The following is a 20655-nucleotide window of genomic DNA, read 5'->3' on the forward strand; positions in this document are numbered from 1 at the left end:
GTTAGTTGAGTGTCTTAACTCTTGGTCTCTGCTCAGGTCATGATCCCATGGTTTGTGGGATTGAGCCCCATGTCGAGTATAGGGCTCAGCGTGGAGTCGCTTGAAGAATTCTCTCCCTCTGCCTCTCCCCTCATCCTCAGTCTCCCTCTCAAATAAATAAATCTTAAAAACAAACAAACAGTGTAAGGACAAGAAACAGATCAGTGGTTGCCATCAGAAGAACTTTTTGGGGGTGATGGCATTATTCTTACAAGGCTGAATAAATTTGTCACAACTCATTGAGCTATATACTTAAAAAGGATGAATTTTAACATATGTAAATTATACCTTTTAAACTGATTTAAGAGCAAACTCAGCAGATGGTTAGTGAAGTGTAAGATGAATTTGAACTCTCTAGGTGTGTAGGACACAGCTTATGTATAAAAAGAGTTCCTTTATACCCATACCAAATTGTGGATAGTAGCTATTTCTGGAGAGAGTGAATGGAATATGATTGGTACAGAAATTTCAGCTATATCTGAAACATTTTATTTTTTGAAAATATTAAATATATCAACAATGCTAATATCAGACAAGAATGAAAAGTCAATACATGAGTGCTTTCATATTATATTCTGTATCTTAAAGCATGCTTTAAATATTTCATAAAATAAAAGTTCCTAAATCTCTATTTCTATCATCTACATCTTCGTGCACTTTACCTTTTGGGACATATCCACATTTATATACGTATTTATATAGTTGAAGCTAAATGTAAGACTTTTTTTGTCTTTTAAAAAAATTTTTATTTAAATGCAATTAGCTGGGGCGCCTGGGTGGCTCAGTCATTAAGTGTTTGCCTTCGGCTCAGAGCATGATCCCAGGGTCCTGGGATCGAGCCCCGCGTCGGGATCCCTGCTCTGAGGGAAGCCTGCTTCTCCCTCTCTCATTCCTCCTGCTTGTGTTTCCTCTCTTGCTGTGTCTCTGTCAAATAAATAAATAAAATCTTTATAATAAATAAATAAATAAATTCGATTCGCCAACATATACACATCATTAGTTTTTTTTTTTTTAAAGATTTTATTTATTTATTTGACAGAGAGATCACAAGTAGGCAGAGAGGCTGGCAGAGAAGGGGTGGGGGATGGCGGGGAAGCAGGTTCCCTGCTGAGCAGAGAGCCTAATGCTGAGCTTGATCCCAGGACCCTGGGATCATGACCTGAGCTGAAGGCAGAGGCTTTAACCCACTGAGCCCCCCAGGCGCCCCACATCATTAGTTTTTCATGTAATGTTCAGTGATTCATTAGTTGCATATAACACCCAGTGCTCTTCATTTCACGTGCCCTCCTTAATGCCCGTCACCCTGTTAGCCCATCCGCTCCCACCTCCCCTCCTGCCACCCTCAGTCTGTTTGAACCTCAACATCCAAAAAACAAACCAGTCAAGAAATGAGCAGAAGACATGAACAGACACTTCTCCAAAGAAGACATACAAATGGCCAACAGACACATGAAAAAATACTCCACATCACTTGCCACAGAAATACAAATCAAAATCACAAGAGATGCCACCTCACATCAGTTGGAATGACTAAAATTAACAAGACAGGAAACAACAAACGTTGGTGAGGATGTGGAGAAAGGGAAACTCTCTTACACTGTTGGTGGGAATGTTTTGTATCTTTTTGCTTTTCTTTTTTTATTTTATTTTATTTTATTTTTTAGCTGCATGACATAAATCATTTTTACTAACTTTTATTTAAAATATACTGTGGTAGGTACACCTGGGTGGCTCACTTGGTTAAGCTCAGTCTGTCAGCTCAGCTCATGATCTCAGGATCATTAGATCAAGCCCTGTATTGGGCTCTGCTCTGGGTATGGAGCCTGCTTAAGATATTCTCTCTCGGGCACCTGGGTGGCTCAGTGGGTTGAAGCCTCTGCCTTCGGCTCAGGTCATGATCCCAGGGTCCTGGAATCAAGCCCCACATCAGGCTCTCTGCTCGGCGGGGAGCCTGCTTCTTCCTCTCTCTCTCTGCCTGCCTCTCTGCCTACTTGTGATCTCTGTCAACTAAATAAAATCTTAAAAAAAAAGAAGATATCCTCTCTCTTTCTTCCTCCTGTCCTTGACCCATGCTCAATCTCTCTCTCCATAAATAAATGAATGAATGAATGAATGAATAAAGTAGCAGAATAGTTACTAAATTTCTGGCTAGAAGTTGGCTTATTTTGCATGTCAACCAGTATGTTCACTTTTGATGATCTGCTTTTTCAAATAGGAAATTTTACACTACAAAATAGGATCAGCATAGTATAAATCTTAACTTTCTTACTAATTTTGTATTTGGCAGATCCCATTGAAGAAGATGTAAATCTGCCATTTGGTTCAGTGCAGGAAGTACTGAAAGCAGCAGTTATGGCTGATGCAGATGTTTTATCTGAGACATTTCAGCTTCTGGTAAACTCCGCCAAAGACTTCAGTAGGAGACTGTGGGGCTTAGTGCCAGTTGGCCTGTATCTTCCAGCTCCTCCATTGTATTGTCCTCAGCCAGCTGTTCTTAGTGAAGTAAGCTTAATCTTTTAATTAATTTAAAATTGATTTTGTCTAAATTTTAAAATAATCAACTTCATAATAATTATCAAGATAAGAATGCAAGCTCTGAAGACAAATTTTCAAATCCCAGCTTTGCTGTTTATTAATTGTATAATCTTAAGCAATGTACTAAGCTGTTTAAGTTTCCTTATCTGTAAAATGCTGATGTTTATAGGAACTGTAATAGCATTATTGTGAGGATTAAATGAGATATCCTGTAAAAGCTTTTACCTTAGGGCCTAGGACACGTAGTAAGCAGTCAATAAATGTTAAAATTATTGCAATAATAAAACAAAATCAAGAAAGAGTTCTTTTTATCCAGATTTTTAAAAAATAGACATTTGTTTAGGGTAATACATAACGAATGTCAGAATTTAGAAGCCATACATTGTTTCAGTCTTTTATTCACCTCATTGTCTTTGCCTCTTTTGAAAGACTTACTGTGTTTTTTTGTTTGGTAGGTCATTTTTTTCTCCTGCACTCTTCTGTCATAAATAGCAATATGGTGTTCCTCTCAGGAACTTTTTCTCTGCTCTCATGGTATCAGAATTAGCTGGTTTTAAGATTTAAAGTATTAATGCAAATTATTTACATTTAAATAATTTTTTACATCTGATTAATATTTTGAAGTGATTCTAGTATTGTTTCTTCACTACTTACTGTTTTAGTATGAGCAACTTATCTGCTTTTTTCTTTTTTAAGAGGTTTTGTTCTATTCTTATTTGTTATAGTTATGTTTCAATAGGTTTAAAATATTTCATTTATTGATATTTCAAATGTCATATGTTATACATGGAAGGAGTCAATTGTACATCATATTTCTTAGTAATTCATCTTTTTTGTCACATCTCACATTCTGAGTCTTCAGTACAAATAATTCAATAAGTTTAGAAATTAAGAATATCATTTAAGGTATTTTTGGAATGTGCTACATTGATTCTAGTTCAAGTGGTTGCGATCCTTAGTACTGATTCATTTTATTACTTTTTAATAAAATAATCCTGAGGAGTAGGATTTCTCCTAAATATCACTCTGTATCAATTAGAATTCTTTAGGTTGGAAATAATAGAAAACTTGGTCCAAATTGGCTGGCCTAATTAAAAAGCCCAGTAATAGGGTAGTCTTCTGACTCAGTTATGTTAACATAGATTTGAGCTCTTCCTCTCTAGTTTGTTTTCTAAAGTGTTAGCTTCAGCTTAAGTCTGGCTCCCTTTGCGGGAGCAGGGTGGCTCCCAACAGCTTTTAAGGATACCTTGTCTATGTCCAGAGAGAGAGAGGGAGGTGGAGAAAGAAAAACAATAGAATTATTTCTCCCCCATTATTTCTCTCCCTCAGGGTACAGAGATTCACTCTTGGCTAGGGAGAATGCAAGGTTCTGTTTGGCAGTCCATTAGTACCATTGTCAGGAGTGGTAGGCTTTAACTGTTGTAGGGGAAGTCTTGGGTTTAAGGTCAGTTTAGCCCTTTACATTGTTTGAGATGAGAGAAATATTTCCTTGACACTAGCAATAGCTATAGTTGAAATCTGAGGCCATCCCTCAAAATTTCCCTTATAAATCTCCAGGAACATTTTAGTTTGAGAAACACTGTATTTATTTTCTCTTTACCCCTTAAAAATTTCATATTACTAGCTACTAAAATCATTGGTTATATTTTCTTCAGGAAGATGGTGATGATCTTCTTTTAAAAGCTGAGAAAGAGAACCGCCAAAAGGTGTCTGGAATTCTTCAACGGGTCCTCTTGCTTTTCCGGGCAGCTCGGTGTTCTTTTCCTGTGGCACAGTGGTACATCTTGCAGTTGAGATGGGCAAGAAAAGTCATGCAGAAGGTCTGGAAACGTCTTAGTCATTTATGTACTGTTAAACTATTTAAATCTACTAATATTTATTCATATTTACAAATACCTACAATTATGACAATTTTCCAAGGAATCCTATCTTATAAAGGCATAGATTTCAGGTTTGCTTATAATAAGCAAGGCTGTCATCCTCTTCTACGCTGACTTCCGCTGAGCCATAGCTGCATCTTTACCTGATAAGCGGCCAGACTGGACATCTGCTCACATGTCCCTTATCCAGATGCAAGCCCTTTATAAGCTTGTTGTCTGTCTCTTTGAAATGTGGAAATAAATATTATTAGTGCCAAACATCTTTAATTCGGCCCCTGATTATGTTTAAATGTTTTTGGTTTTAAGTAGGCTCTATGCCCAATGTGGAGCCAACATGGGGCTTGAACTCATGACCCTCAGATCAAGACATGAGCTGAGATCAAGAGTTGGACCTGACTGAACCACCCAGGTGCCCCAATCCTTGATTATATTTAAAACAATAATCTACAACTTTTCTTAGTAGAACCTTTAGAGAGACTTTGAGAAGTTACCAAGTTCTTATTGAAAATTTGACATTTTTTTTTTAGAAAGAAAGGTTTGTAAAATTTGCTTACAGCTATCATAGAATAATAGCATGAAATTGTACCCTTTCTGTATCTTGTCATCCCAAAGTTATTTTCAAAGCGTGTTTACTAAGTAGGGCAAAGAGTTTTCCTGTGTTATTGAAAGACTGGTTTTAATAGTTTCAAGATCTACTGAGTCTGTTTTTTATAGAAGACTTCATTTTTAAAAAATTGTTTAAGGGGTGCCTTATTGGCTCAGTGGGTTAAGCCTCTGCCTTCTGCTCAGGTCATGATCTCAGGGTCCTGGGATCCAGCTCCCCATCGGGCTCTCTGCTAAGCAGGGAGCCTGCTTCCTGCTCCCCCTTCTCTGCCTGCCTCTCTGCCTACTTGTGATCTCTCTCTCTGTCAAATAAATTAATAAAATCTTTTTAAAAAGTCATTTAAGTGAACAGTTTTCTACAATAAATTTGGAAATTAGATTCACATAGAAGTTTGATCTGATGTACAAATCCTGACAGTAATCTCACTTAATCTAGCTTTAACTAATTTAGCTAGTGTAAAGACTGTGTTAAGACTTTAGAGACATAGTTGAAGACATGCCTCCTATAACAAGCAGGCCATAGATTAGAGCCTTTGTGTGTGTAGTCATTGCTACTCTGATTGCCCAGTGCCGTGTGTGACTTGCAGCTTATCTTTAGGCCTGTTGTCAACCCTTAGTCTATATACAGAAGTGACACATAAATTCACTCTAATTGACTATTCCTCAAATTTTTCTGATAGTTTTATTGTTAGCCCATGAATTTACTGATGTTGGGAGAAGTTCCAAAAATGTGGAGATCCATTCTTACAGAAATTTGTACAATTTATAAGTGATTCCCTATATCGCTGTGTTCTCTACCTCCTTCATTCAGACTTTATTGGGCGTATAACTTAATTACAAATTTGGTTGTAGTAAATTGATGTTTTCTAATTGGTTGGAATGTTGGAATGCTTGTTGCTACCAAAATTATAGGGTCTTTATTCATGAAAGCAAAAAATCACATTTCTCTTAAAGTTGCATAACAAAATAGGGACTGTTGGCTGCAGGAATCTGAATGCTTGACAGGAAGCAGAGATCGGATTACAAGATAGCTCATGCACATGGCTAAGAAGTTTGTGCTGGTTGTTAGCAGGAGGCTTCTCCTGAGCAAGTGATCCAAAAGACAGCAAGGTGGAAGCTACAATGCCTTTGTGATTTAATCCCAGAAATCAGTACAACCACTTCGTATTCTGCTAATTAGAAACTAGTTACTTAGTATGATCTACACTGAAGGGATGAGTTTTAAAGAAGTTGTGGACATATTTTAAAACCACCATACTATTACACCAAAGCTAACAATAATTACTTATTAATGTCTAATACCTGGGCCATAATAAAATTTCCCTGATTTTGAAAATGTCTTTTTTAAATATTTTTTTAAAAGATTTTTTATTTTATTTATTTGACAGAGAGACATCACAAGTAGGCAGAGAGGTAGGCAGAGGGGCGGGGGGGGGAAGCAGGCTCCCTGCCGAGCAGAGAGCCTGATGCGGGACTCGATCTCAGGACCCTGAGATCATGACCTGAGCTGAAGGCAGTGGCTTAACCCACTGAGCCACCCAGGCACCCTGAAAATGTCTTTTTAATAGTAGGTTTTTTAGAATTAAAGTCCAACCAAAGTTCACCCATGTTTGGTTATGAGCTTATAGGAAGGTCTATATTATAAAGTCTGACTCATAAGAATTAACAGACTAACCAGTATCAAACTTTATACCAATGATTTCAAGGATATAACTAAAAGACTTCGGTGAAGCTTGCAATTGCATATGTTGCTACCAAGGTTTTACAGCTGTGGGAGAATGTGATCTGACCTCTGTTTAACATCATGACATAAGAGAGTATCAGTTACTGAACATCTCCTTTAATTATAGAGCTTGTGTGATATTTCCACACAATTTACTCCATAAATCCATGCATTCTATGTTTATTTATAATAACCAACCTAGCTAGGCTCTGTTTATCTAGTAAATACTGTGCATTTGTTTGACAAAATGTCCGTTATTAGCATGATTACAAGGGGATTTGATGAGATTCTCTCTTTATGGAAGTGAATAGAAGAGGGAGAAAGCAGGTTAGAAACCTGCTGCTAATCCTTTCATTTTCAGGTTTATGTCTCTTAGATTCCTTTTCTTTTATTCTATAGAAATTTCCTTTAATTTCTTTTCTCTTCTTGATTTGTAGAGAAACATGGTAATTTGTCTACTGTATTGTGCATGTGTTTGATAGTTTATCTCTTTGGTGTCATTTAACTTATTCCTCTTTCCTTTTATTTCCCTGTTAGTAATTACTCTACACTCATTGAAGTACAGAGGCTTGATCAGGTTCACATTTTCTTAGAAATGGGTCCTTCATAAATGGTGTGGTATACTTACTTCCCTGTTGCTTCATATCATGTGACACATAGGACTTTTTATCTCACTTTTAGTGACGGTGAAATGGATTCATGAGTTTGGGTTGTGTTTTACCCACTCACATTCTCCATCAGGCCAGCAACTTTTTACCTAATTGAACATTTACTCATAATCCTTGCTGGAGTCATTTCTTTATTAGGAGTTGCCAAATGGTGACTTTAATTCTTTCACTTAAGTTTTTTGAAAGTTATATAGGTAGATGTAACTTTTGTCATATTTATTTTTAGATACTGCACATAGTTTTATTTTGGAGGAGAGATGCTTAAATATCTTTTTTTTCTTTATTATGCTTTTGGGGAAAGTCAGGACAAATAGTGTTACATTCTTTCTATATAGGCAAAACTGTGTGATGAAAAAAATTGAAACCTTTTCTCTTTTATGACCTAGCCTAACGAATTTCTTTTTTTTTTTTTTTTTAAGATTTTATTTATTTATCAGAGTGGGGGGAGAGAGAGCGAGCACAGGCAGACAGAATGGCAGGCAGAGGCAGAGGGAGAAGCAGGCTCCCTGCTGAGCAAGGAGCCCAATGTGGGACTCCATCCCAGGATGCCGGGATCATGACCTGAGCCGAAGGCAGCTGCTTAACCAACTGAGCCACCCAGGCATCCCATGAATTTCTTTTTTTTAAAGATTTTATTTATTCATTTATTTATCAGAGTCCACAAGCAAGGGGAGTGGTATTCAGAGGGAGAAGCAAGAACCTGCTGAGCAAGGAGCCTGACGCTGGACTCAATCCCAGGACTTCGGGATCATGACCTGAGTTGAAGGCAGATGCTTAACCGACTGAGCCTCCCAGGCATCCATAGTCTAGTGAATTTCTTGAATTAAATTTGTGAGCTAAATTTCTGAAAGTACAGCTCATGTCAGGGATATTTTCTTACATAATATAGGAACCATGGGGTGTTTTCCATTCTATATGGTTTATCTTACCTGCCCTGTTTGTTCCATTATACCTTCCTTAGAAATAGATGCAGATGACTGATAATTAACATATTCTGTCATTCTTTCAGATTCGAATGAAAGGGTCCCTTCCTTCATTGAGTCCTTTCCCTCAGTCATTACTTAATTACTGTAAAGGAGGGGTAGCATTCTTTCGACCTGGAGCTGCTGGAGACCACAAGCTTGATGAAGTTTCCATTAAAGCAATAGGTTTGTCCAAAATTAACTGCTTGCTTAGAAATTAGGCCTAAATATTAATAATGATATATATACAATTGATTTGAGGAAGTTTCTATACAACGGAATACTATATTGGCAATGAAAAGACAGTATGTGTATGTTAACACCAAGGAAAGATAACCAGGATACATTAAGTGAAAAGAAGACCTAATCTCAGCCCAGCATACATAGTATGATTATATTATATCTTTGTGTACTTTTATTGCTTTTAGTTAAAAAATTGTCCAGTAGTGGAAAGTATGTTTCTAGTATTGAAAAATTTTAAACTTAGTTGCCTATCATAAGGGATTTTCCAAATAAACTAACTATCCAGTATTAAGTAGAGCTGTGTGTATTCGTTTTGAACATTATCTACAATAGGCTATGAAGCTTAAAGCAAGTAAACTACTAGTAAATAGAGTAAGTTATTTACTCCAAAAATGTTTTCAATATTTTTATGCAACTGCCCATGCATGAAATATTCTAGAATAATGTACATAAACGTTCTGAAAGGATTCTCATGACTTTTATATAAGGTGTTGGCAATGCACATATGTTTCTTTTATAATCAACAAAATAAAGATATTTATTTTGGAAAGAAAATGAGCAGTGGTGAAGTTGCTATTATATGAATGTACATACTCATCCAGTTTTTCATATTTGTATTCCTGATTTAGGTTGCTTCAGAGAACTTTGTGCTTTGTGTTGGATGCTACATATTCGTGATAAGTTATCTTATAGTTGCAGGCAGTATCAGAAAGCAAGAGAAAATGTGGAGGGAAAAAAGGTATTTACTTGCATAAGAATAAGGAAAATAAACAAATATTATTTGAGAAGTTATTGCTTGATAGAAGATTTTACTGCTTATAAAAGTCTTTCATTTGGACTCCTGATCTGTCCATCTAAATTGAAAAGGAAATGTATTTCTCAATATCCTTTTAGGACCTCGAAGTGGAGTTTGATTCCTGCATGGTTGAGCACTGTCTCAGTGCAGTGGAGTGGGCATACAGAATGCTGCCCTTCTCTCGATTTGCTAATATCGAAGAACTTATTCAGGATCTAATTTTGAGCCTTATTGGAGAATTGCCACCAATCAGAAAGGTAATGTGAATGTAGTGAAAACAAACTAAATGAAAATCAGAGACTTCAAAGGATTTTTGCTTTATTTTAATTAAGAATGATGTTGCTCATAAAACTCATTTTCTAAATTTTTCTGAAGGTAGCTGAAATTTTTGTGAGAGCATTTCCCAATCCTGAGGACATAAGGGTTCCTTTAAGAGAAAAATATCACTCTCTTCAGCAGAGACTCAGACACTGTGTTGTAAAAGGTAGTATTTGTCATTTCTTACGTATGTGATGAATTACAGAAGATTTCTTGTTTTCTTTTGAAAGCATGTGATTTCTAGTGCTTATATTTTTATGCATTTCTTCTTTCTTTGAAGATAGTACGAGAAGGCAGAAATAAGCACTCCTCCATCACTGAAGCACCAGTTTTGCTTCGGAACCAGACAAAGCTGACTTCACATCATGGCTCTGTCAGTTAATAACTGTGTGACTGTAGGCAATTTGCTCAGTCTCTATGGATCTCATTTCCTTATTTGTAAATGGGTATACTAATACCTAGTTTGCGAATGTGTATTAAAAGATTAAGGGATGCTTGGGTAACTAACTATTAAGCACCAAACTCTTGATTTTGTCTTAGGTCGTGATCTTAGGATTATGAAATCGAGCCCTACCTTGCTGGGGATGGACCCCACTTAAGATTCTTTTTTTCTCCCTCTACAGTGCCCTCTACATGCTCTCTTTCTCAAAAAACAAAACAAAACAAAAAGATGAGGATAAAATATATAAAATGAGCATATGGAGCTTTGCATAATGCTGACATTTTATTGAAAACTAGTGTTCTTCCTCTTCCTTTATGGTTATTTGTATTTCTAATTTTATCCTCTACAGTCAAGATACCCTTGTAGAAATTTTTTTTCTTGTGGTTAAAATATATACATAATATAACATTTACCACTTTTAAGTATATAATTCAGTGATATTAACTACATTCACATTGTGGAAATTTTTTAAAAATTCAAATTACCCTCTTTTTTATAACTATAGTATATAAGTCTAGTTATGTTTTATGATTATGCATTATTATATTAATATATTTCTGGTTTATATTTTTCTTAATACTTTCTTGACATTCTCTAAAATGTCCTGTTTATGTATAATAATGTTTAAATTATTTTTTGTTGGCAACCTTGAAAAACTTTCCTTTCTAATGTTTCCTGTTATTTAAAGTCAGAAAGGTGTTTTGTTTCTTTGGCTAAAATTATATTCATTTTCTCTTTATTTACCACTCTTGGTAATGGAAAAGTTGTCACGATTCTTTTTGTAATGATCTGTCTCATTTTTTAAATAGTTAAATTACTTTTTTTTTTTTTTTAAGATTTATTTGTTTATTTGAGAGAGGGAGAGTGAGTGCAGGGAGCGGGGCAGAGGAAGAGGGGGGAAAGAGAGACTCTCAGGCAGGCTCCATGCCCAACAGGACCCTGACATGGGGCTCCATCCCATGACCCAAAGATCATGAAGTGAGCCGGAAGCTCAACAAACTGGGCCACCCAGGAGCCCCAAAACAGTGAAATTACTTCTTAAGTTTTTGTTTTCTAGGGCATACATTCTTATGGAGTCTGGATTCTGTCCCTTTTATTGTTCTTTAATGGACCTTCTCTAACTTTGGCAATTGTGCCTTAAAATGTGGACCATAGCCTTCTAACAAATATTGAAGAAAGCATGCTCTGTAAGAATGTGGAAATAAATCTTAGTCATCAGTTGGATTCCTTGTTCCCACAAGGGACTGGAATTGGGTCCCCCTTTGTCTTCAGAGGAAACATTTTAATTTACTCTAAGACCTTCTTTTTTTTTCTTTTATAGGTCCCCAAACTGAGGAAATGATGTCTGTTATTATGCATTCTATTCATAAAGTGAGAGTGAAAGCCCTAAAACGTGTGCAAAGAAATATAGGCTCTTTTGAGATGAATATCTGGGAACCACTTGAAGAAGAAAAACCAGCTGAGGTTCCAGGTTTTGATAGGTTTTCCTTAGGAACTAGTTTGAGCAGGAGCACACTCACGGAACTGGGGAATTCTCTAGTCCATAGTGATGCAGATACAGCAGACACCTTCTCAGAAGCATTGTCAGTTGAAGAAAAAAATAGGATACATGTCTACCAAAGGTACTGTTGAGATCTCTTAATAGCAAGTATTCACTTTCTTTTGAAAAAAATATTTTCAGTATGTTCATGTGACAGAGGAGCTGATTTCTTGTCTCTTACTGATTGTACTGTTAACAATATGAACAATAAATGCTACCCTCCCTGACTCACGAGGATGTTAGGAGTATAAAATGTACAATTGAAAATATTATTGAGATATGAAATAATTTTGCTACCTGATAGTATAAAATCAGGTCAGTAGATGAAATTCTAGAGTTCATTGGGGAGATTTTAGTTTAGTTTTTTTTTTTTTTAAGACTTTATTTAGTTATTTGAGAGAGAGAGAGAGAAAGCATGAGCATGGAGGGAGGGGCAGAGGGAGAGGGAGATGCAGGCTCCCAGCTGAGCAGGGAGACCCATGTGGGGCTCAATCCCAGGACCCTGGGACCATGACTTGAGGTGAAGGCAGATGCTTAACCATCTGAGCCATCTGGCGCCCCATTTTAGTTTTTTTAGTAATCTTTAGATTTAAGTAATTTAGAATTATTGGGTTAGCTAAATTATTTTTTTAATGATTATTTATTTATTTATTTATTTGACAGACAGATCAGAGGCAGGCGGGGGGCGGGCAGGGGGTGGGGAAGCAGGCTCCCCGCTGAGCAGAGAGCCCAATGTGGGGCTCGATCCCAGGATCCTGGGATCATGACCTGAGCGGAAGGCAGAGGCTTTAACCCACTGAGCCACCCAGGTGTCTCAGCTAAATTATTTTTAAAGGTTTCCAGGGAAAGGAAATTGCACATTCATCTTTGAAACTTGTCTATAAATTGTTGAGAAATTCTTATCATTTAAACTTCTATTGCTCTAGCTAAATTTTTTTCTTTATAATTCCATTATCTGCCATTCAGTTTATCCTTTTCATGACTAGAAGTCTACAAAATCAACCATAATCGTGTCAAATGAAATAATTTTATCTACTTCAAACATAAACATCTGCTTAAATCATACCTAATAGTATTATAAATTGTGAGCTTGTTTCGCCAATTTTGGTTACACTGGAGGCTGCTTATTGTGACTTTTTAATAAGGAGAGACATGGTGCCTTCAGTCAGGTGCCTTAATACGAACACTTTCTTTCTTTTATTGAGGGAACTGGGAATCTGTGTTCTTCCCTAAGGACCGTGTTGAAAGGAAACAGATTTAAAAGTAATTATGACTGGCAGTTAAAGGGTTTGCCTAACAGGTTTAGTAGCAGCAGAAAGTTTTGAAAAAATTCCCGACTTTTGTGTAGCAGAATCTTGAGAGCAGTCCTGCTTGTTGCACATTGTACAGGGAAAGCTGAAAAGGGCAGATGCAAAAAACAAGAAACCTTAAATTAATATGTATGTTGGTGGCTTATGATTTTTATTGACTTTATATTCCTAAATTCTGACATATTAGTGGAACGGTTTTTTGTTCCAGAAAAAAATTCATATTTTTTAAAGTGAAATTTCTGTGAACACATTTCAGTCTTTTTTAAAATATTTTTTTATTTTTTTCAGTCTTTTTTTTTTTTTAAGATTTTATTTATTTATCAGAGAGAGAGAGGGGGAGAGAGCGAGCACAGGCAGACAGAATAGCAGGCAGAGGCAGAGGGAGAAGCAGGCTCCCTGCCGAGCAAGGAGCCCGATGTGGGACTCGATCCCAGGACGCTGGGATCATGACCTGAGCCGAAGGCAGCTGCTTAACCAACTGAGCCACCCAGGCGTCCCTTCAGTCTTTTTTTTTTTTTTAAATAAAAGATTTTTTTTTTTTTATTTGAAAGAGAGAGAGAGTGAACACAAGCAGGGAGAGCAGCTGGTGGAGGGAGAAGGAGAAGCAGGCTTCGCTGCCAAGGAGGGAGCTTGATGCGGGACTTGATCCCAGGACTCTGGGATCATGATCTGAGCCAAAGGCAGATGCTTACCTGACTGAGCCATCCAGGCGCCCCCATTTCAGTCTTTTTTTTTAACACAAATTTACCCCTTTGGGTACTAATGTGTTATATTTTTGAATCAGAATGTTTAGCTCTAGTAAACACTTAGAGATCATTTGGCCTTACCCCCTCATTTGAAAGACATTGAGGCATTAAAAAAAAGATACATGATTCAATCAGTGGAGAGAATTTTTGTTGTTAATTCTATTATCTGTTTTAGTTATTAATTTTGTCTTTTTCAACTTTGTTTTGCTAGAAATGCCCCAAATCACATGGAATTTACATTGACTGATAAGTCCAATGAAAAAAAGAAGATATGTAATCAGAAACAAAATCTTGAAAGAAAAGATCATGAAAAGTTATCACAAAATGCACTTCCTGTAATAGGTGTTTGGGAATTTGAACGTGATGATGATGAATATATTAAGTTCCTTGATCTCTTCTTGAGTTATGTTCTTGAAAGAGACCTACTTGATTCTAAGGATCCTGGCATTCCATTTCTAACCAGTTTTTCTGGACATCTTAGAGAAAACGAACTTAATTCTTTATTTTTTGATGTGCATACAACATTAAAACGACGTCAAGGCAAAACCAAAAGCCAGAATGTGTTTAGAGCTGGCTCCTGCTTTGTTGCTTCTGAGTCTTATGAGTCTGAAAAATCAGAAAACCAAGAACTTTCAGCTTCAGTCCCGGTTAATCAAGGAATCGGGCCATTTTTAGAGAGCCCTTTGAATGAAGTCGATAAAAAGGATGGGACAAGTGGATTGTTTGGTTTAAAAAAAAAGTCAGTTTACAGAATACAAGATGACAAATCAGAGAAACCTGTAATCCAGAAATTGTCAAACCATAATTTTTGGACTCCCAAGCCTAACAAAACTAGAAGGTATACTTTTAAAGCAATTCAGTGCAATGATATTAACCCTCAAGAAGATCTTCCTCTAGCACTAAATAACACATTTGGCAGTATAAGAAGGCTGCTGGAATGGATGATAAGGTGGTCTAATAAAAGACTGCCCTCTGATCCTACTCTCACTGAGTTATCCTGGGAGTATAGTCCTGTCATTCGTGTAAAGACCTCTACAGCTGCCATTCTTACATCATTGTGGCTTTTGGAACAACCATATTTTGCTACATATAAGGCAAAAAATGTCACTTTTAAGGTAAGAACTTGAATTCTTTATTGAATACAACTGAGAATTCTCATTGTAGATTGAAACTATTTTTATATTTCTCCATCGATTAAAAAGTCACTAAGTAACAAAGTTAATGACACTGTTGATTATAATCTGCATAATTAATTATTTTTCTTTAAGTGATTCCTTTAATTCTCAAAAATAATTAATTAGGGTAAAAGTGTTTTCATAGAGGTTATGAGGTTTTGTGATTTTATGTGTGTTTATTAAAAAAAGAAAAAGGAGGAAAAAGGAGATAATTTTAAGTGATACTATGAGTGGTAGTACCTTTATATTCTTTCTCTTTCAAGTCTCAGGTTGGTTCATATGGAAGACTAGGTCTCTATAGAGTTTTTATTACTGGTGTCTCATCATATGCAATAGAGAATCATTTTTCTTACAATCTGGAATAGAATTTAGGGAACCATACTGGAGAGTCAGATGGGTATAAGTAGAGAAGTTAGTGCTTATTAACTATTTTTTCTTTTCTTTAACCAGTGGCAACTAGCAAACTGCTCTTTTAACCCATTTGCAAGAACAAATATTTTTACATAAATATCTTTTGCTTGGGTGGTTGCTGTTGCACTGGAAAAAAAAAACTATGGAGATGAACTTTTTGGAAAACCAGTTTATGTATGATAAAGTAGTTGAAAAATGGAAATGGGCTTTTTTAATATTTGGAGAATTCCAATAGTTTCTAATTTTTTGTTTTTTTTTCTCAGCTTTATTGAGGTATGGTTGAAAAATTGTAAGATATTTAAATATACAATGTGATGAATTAATAGACATATATATAGTGAAAAGATTCCCTTCATCTAATTAACACATTCAACACCTCACATACTTTTTTTTTTGGTTAGACATACAAGTTCTACTCTCAGCAAATTTCACTTCTGTAATGCAGTGTTGTCAGCTATAGTTATCATATTATATTAGCTTCTCAGACCTCATTTATTTTATAACTGGAAGTTTGTATAGGCATACCTAGTTTTATTGCACTTTGCTTTATTGTACGTTGCAGATACTACAGTGCACCCTGCACTGGGCACATTTGTCTGTACCATTTTCTAGTAGCATTTGCTTGCCTCATGTCTCTGTAACATTTTGACAATTCTTGCAATATCTTAAACTTTTTCATTATCCTTATATTTGTTATATATTTATGATCAGTAATCTTTGATGTTACTATTGTAATTGCTTTGGGGTACCACAAACTATGCCCATATTAGATGATGAACTTCATCAATAAATGTGTGTGTTTTGACTCTACCACCAACTGGCTGTTCCCCCATCTCCCGCCCTCTCCTCCAACCTCCATTTTCCCTGAGACACAACAATATTGAAATTAGACTAATTAATAATCCCACAATGGCCCCTAAGTGTTCAGGTGAAAGAAAGAGTCACTTGTTTCTCAATTTAAGTCAAAGGCTAGAAACGATTAAGATTAATGAAGATGGTATGTTGAAAGGTGAGATAAGCCAAAATCTAGACTTCTTGCAACAAACAGCCAAGTTGTGAATGCAAAGGAAAAGTTCTTTTTTTTTTTTTTTAAAGATTTTTTATTTATTTGACAGGCAGATATTACAAGTAGGCAGAGAGGCAGGCAGAGAGAGAGAGGAAGAAGCAGGCTCTCCGCCTAGCAGAGAGCCCGATGCGGGGCTCAATCCCAGGACCCTGGGATCATGACCTGAGCCAAAGGTAGAGGCTTTAACCCACTGAGCCACCCAGGTGCCCCGCAAAGGAAAAGTTCTTAAAGGATATTAAAAGTGCTAGACCAGTAAACACATGAATGATAAGAACATGGAACAGCCTTATTGCTGATATGGAGAAAGTTTTAATGGTCTGGATGGAAGATCAGAGCAGCTACAACATTCCCTTAAGCTGAAGCCTAGTCCCAAGCAAGGCCCTGACTCTTCAATTCTGTGAAGGCCAGGAGAGGTGAGGAAGCTGCAAAAGAAAAGTCTGAAGCTAAGCTGAGGTTGATTCACAAGGTTTAAAGAAAGAAGCCATTTTCATAACTAAAAGTACAAGATGAAGTAGCACGTGCTGATGTAGAAGATCCTGCAAGTTATCCAAAAGGTCTAGCTATAATAGTTAATGAAGGTGGTTACACTAAACAACAGATTTTCATTGTAGACAAGATAGCCTTATACTGGAAGAAGATGCCATCCAGGACTTTACTAAAGTCAATAAAGGTAAAGTCAATGCCTGAATTCAAAACACAGGCTGACTCTCCCACAGGTGCCATTGAGCTGCCCTGTTCATTAGCATACAAGCAGAGGGAGCTGAGGGCAGCTAGCTGGACCCCAGATTTTTGTTGAGCTTTACCATAAACTCCAAGTCCCGGGCATTTGTATAGCTGCCCTTCTAGGATAAAGTGTCACTAGCCACAGCACAGCAAGATGCTCCCACAGAGGGTCAGCATAGGTCCATGCCATGCCAGGTTCCTAAAATTTGGAGTTTTGAAATCCAGCGGGCATACTTGAGATAAAACAGGATGACTATGTGGACAGACAGCTCAGACACAGACAGAGTGAAGGCAAGGATCTGACAGAAGCCTGGGACACAGCGGGGGAGATTGTTTACTCATCTCTGAGGGCTTTCTGTACAGTGGTGGGCATAAACTCCCCTCTCTGGGGACAAGAGAGCAAGCTGATGTCATTTCCTCTTCCCCCTGCATCAATACAGGTGAACGTCATTGAGCAGCATGGCACCCCATAGTGGAGGCTTGAGCCACTTACATCAACCCCCACTCCTCTGCACTCTGCAGGTGCTTCTGAACTAGGGCAAATGTGCCTGAGAGTCATAGGAGCAGCAGGCTCCCCCTATCCCCCTGCAGAAGATCACACAGATCCCCTGCATGCATCAAGCCTACTGACCATAGAGTGCTGCAAAATTTAAGCACTAAGAGAAATAGGCTCTAACTTGCCTGCTTTCTTTCCTTCCTTCCTTTTCTTCTTTTCGTCCTTCTTTCAGAGAGAGCACATGCAGGGAGGGTCAGAGGGGAGGGAGAGAGAATATCAAGTACTCCATGGTGAAAGTGGAACCTGACATCGGCTTTAGTCTCCCAACCCTGAGATCATGACCCTAGTCGAAATCTGAGTTAGATGCTTAACTGACTGAGCCACCCAGGCGCCCCGGACCTAGCCTCTTTTAAGCCGACCAAAACACACCTAGTTAAAACTTGTCACACAACTGGAAAAAGTCCAAATACTCCCCACTGCAGGAAGGGAGAAACTCTGCAGAGGACTGACCTGAGGGAAAAAAGCAGCCAAACATGACAGCAGAATGCACAGAGCATATACCAGAAACGCTTTATGAAGCACCAGGTCTTGGATGATATAGAAACTTTTCTTAATATAGCCATTACTCCCAGGAGCAGGAAACATGACTCGCTTTCTAACACACAGAAGACAGAGACCTAGACAAAATACCAAGATGGAAGAATTCACCCTAAAAGAAAGACGAAGAGGTCACTGCCAGGGATCTAATCAAAACTGATAGAAGCAGTATACCTGAACCAGAATTTAAAACAACAATCATAAGAAACTAGTCTGGCCAAAATAAAAAATGCTACAACAAGATGCAAAACTGACTGGATGTAGTGACTACAAGACTGGCAGAAGCAGAGGAATGAATAGTGATGTAGGAGATAAAATTATGGAAAATAATAAAGGTGAGAAGAAGAGGGAAAGAAAAATTGGATCATGACTATAGACTTAGGGAACTCAGAAACTCCATAAAATGTAATAATATCTGTATCATAGGAGTCTCAGGAGAAGAAGAGAGAAAAAAGGCCAGAAAGTTTATTTAGCAAATTATAGGTGAAAACGTCTCTAATCTGGGGAAGGAAACACGTCCAAATCCAGGAGGGACAGAATACTCCAATCAAAATCAACAAAAGCAGGCCAACACCAAGACATATCATAGTAAAATTTGCAAAATACAGAGGTAAGGAAAAAATCCTGAAAGCAGCAAGGGAAAAGAAAATCCTGATGTACAAGAGAAGACAAATAAGGTTAGCAGGTCTCTCCACTGAAACCTGGCAGGCCAGAAGGGAGTGGCATGATATATTCAACGTGCTTATGGGTAAAATATACAGCCAAGAATACTCTATCTGGCAAGGCTGTCATTCAGAATAGAACGAGGGATAAAGAATTTCCTAGACAAACAAAAACTAAAGGAGTTTGTGATCACTTAATCAGCCCTACAAGAAACATTAAAGGGGACTCTGAGTGGGAAAGAAAGACCAAAAGTAACAAAGACCAGAAAGGAACAGAGACAATCTACAGGAATAACAATTTTATGGGTAATACAATGGCATAAATTCTTATCTATCAATAATCACTCGGAATGTAAATAGACTAAATGTTCTGGTCAAACGATGTAGAGTCTCAGAATAGATAAAAATAAAAACAAAACCAAGACCCATCTATATGCTACCTACAAGAGACTCATTTTAGACCTAAAGACACCTACAGATTGGAAGTGAGGGATAGAGTACCATTTATCATGCTAATGGATGTCACATGCCTTCCTTTCTTTTTTTTTTTTTTTAAGATTTTATTTATTTATTTGACAGACAGAGATCACAAGTAGGCAGAGAGGCAGGCAGAGAGAGAGAGAGAGGGAAGCAGGCTTCCTGCGGAGCAGAGAGCCCGATGCGGGGCTCGATCCCAGGACCCTGAGATCATGACCCGAGCCGAAGGCAGCAGCCCAAACCACTGAGCCACTGAGGCGCCCCTCACATGCCCTCCTTAATGCCCATCAGACAAACTATATTTTAAACAAAAGATTGTCACAAGAGATGAAAATGGGCACTACATCACAATCAAGGGGTCTATCCAACAAGAAGATCTAACAATTGTACATACTTATGCCCCCCAACTTGGGAACACCCAAATATATAAATGAATAATAACAACATAAATAAACTCATTGTTAACAATACATAATATTAGGGGCCTTTAACACCCCACTTAAAGCAATGGACAGATTATCTGCATAGAAAATCTTCAAGGAAACAAGGCCTGTGAATGACACCCTGGACCAGATGGACTTAACAGATGTATTTGGAACACTGCATCCTAGAGCATCAGAATACAGATTCTTTTCTAGTGAACATGGAAGTTTCTCCAGGATATATCACATACTGGGTCACAAATCAGGCCTCAAAAAGATTGAGATCATACCATACATATTTTCAGACCACCATACTATGAAAGTTGAAGTATATCACAAGAAAAAAAATTGGAAAGACCATAAATTCATGGGAGTTAAAAAACATCCTATTGAAGAATGAATGGGTTAACCAGATAATGAAAGAAGAAATACAAAAAATACATGGAAGCAAATGAAAATGAAAACATGATGGACCAAAACAGTCGTAAGAGGTAAATACATAGTAGTACAGGCCTACCTCAACAATCAGGAAAATTCTCAAATAAACAACCTAACCTTTCACCTAAAGGAGCTAGAAAAGAAACATCAAATGAAGCCTAAATCTAGCAGAAGAATGGTAATAAAGCTAAGAGCAAAAATAAATGATAGAGAAGCATACAAGCAAACAAAAAACCAAAACAGATCAGTGAAACTAGGAGCTGGTTGTATGAAGAATTAACAAAATTGATAAGCCCCTAGCCAGACTTATCAAAAAGGAAAGAGAAAAGACCCAATTAAATGGAATAATGAGTAAGAGAGAGATCACAACCAGCACCATGGAA

At 37.2% G+C, this 20655-nt stretch overlaps 1 protein-coding gene across 1 annotated transcript in view; it reads left to right on the forward strand.

Annotated features, from left to right (window-relative positions):
* The window catches only part of CPLANE1 (ciliogenesis and planar polarity effector complex subunit 1), a 141342-nt gene that overhangs the window by 44574 nt on the left and 76113 nt on the right, over positions 1-20655 (forward strand). The window contains exons 19-26 of the mRNA XM_082724195.1: positions 2327-2541; positions 4230-4394; positions 8458-8596; positions 9283-9392; positions 9548-9706; positions 9825-9933; positions 11531-11831; positions 14017-14920. Coding sequence (XP_082580321.1) covers positions 2327-2541; positions 4230-4394; positions 8458-8596; positions 9283-9392; positions 9548-9706; positions 9825-9933; positions 11531-11831; positions 14017-14920 — 2102 coding nt within the window. The remainder of the gene's footprint in view (positions 1-2326; positions 2542-4229; positions 4395-8457; positions 8597-9282; positions 9393-9547; positions 9707-9824; positions 9934-11530; positions 11832-14016; positions 14921-20655) is intronic.

Source organism: Mustela nivalis, assembly GCF_964662115.1.
Source record: "Mustela nivalis genome assembly, chromosome: 3".
Lineage (NCBI taxonomy): Eukaryota > Metazoa > Chordata > Mammalia > Carnivora > Mustelidae > Mustela > Mustela nivalis.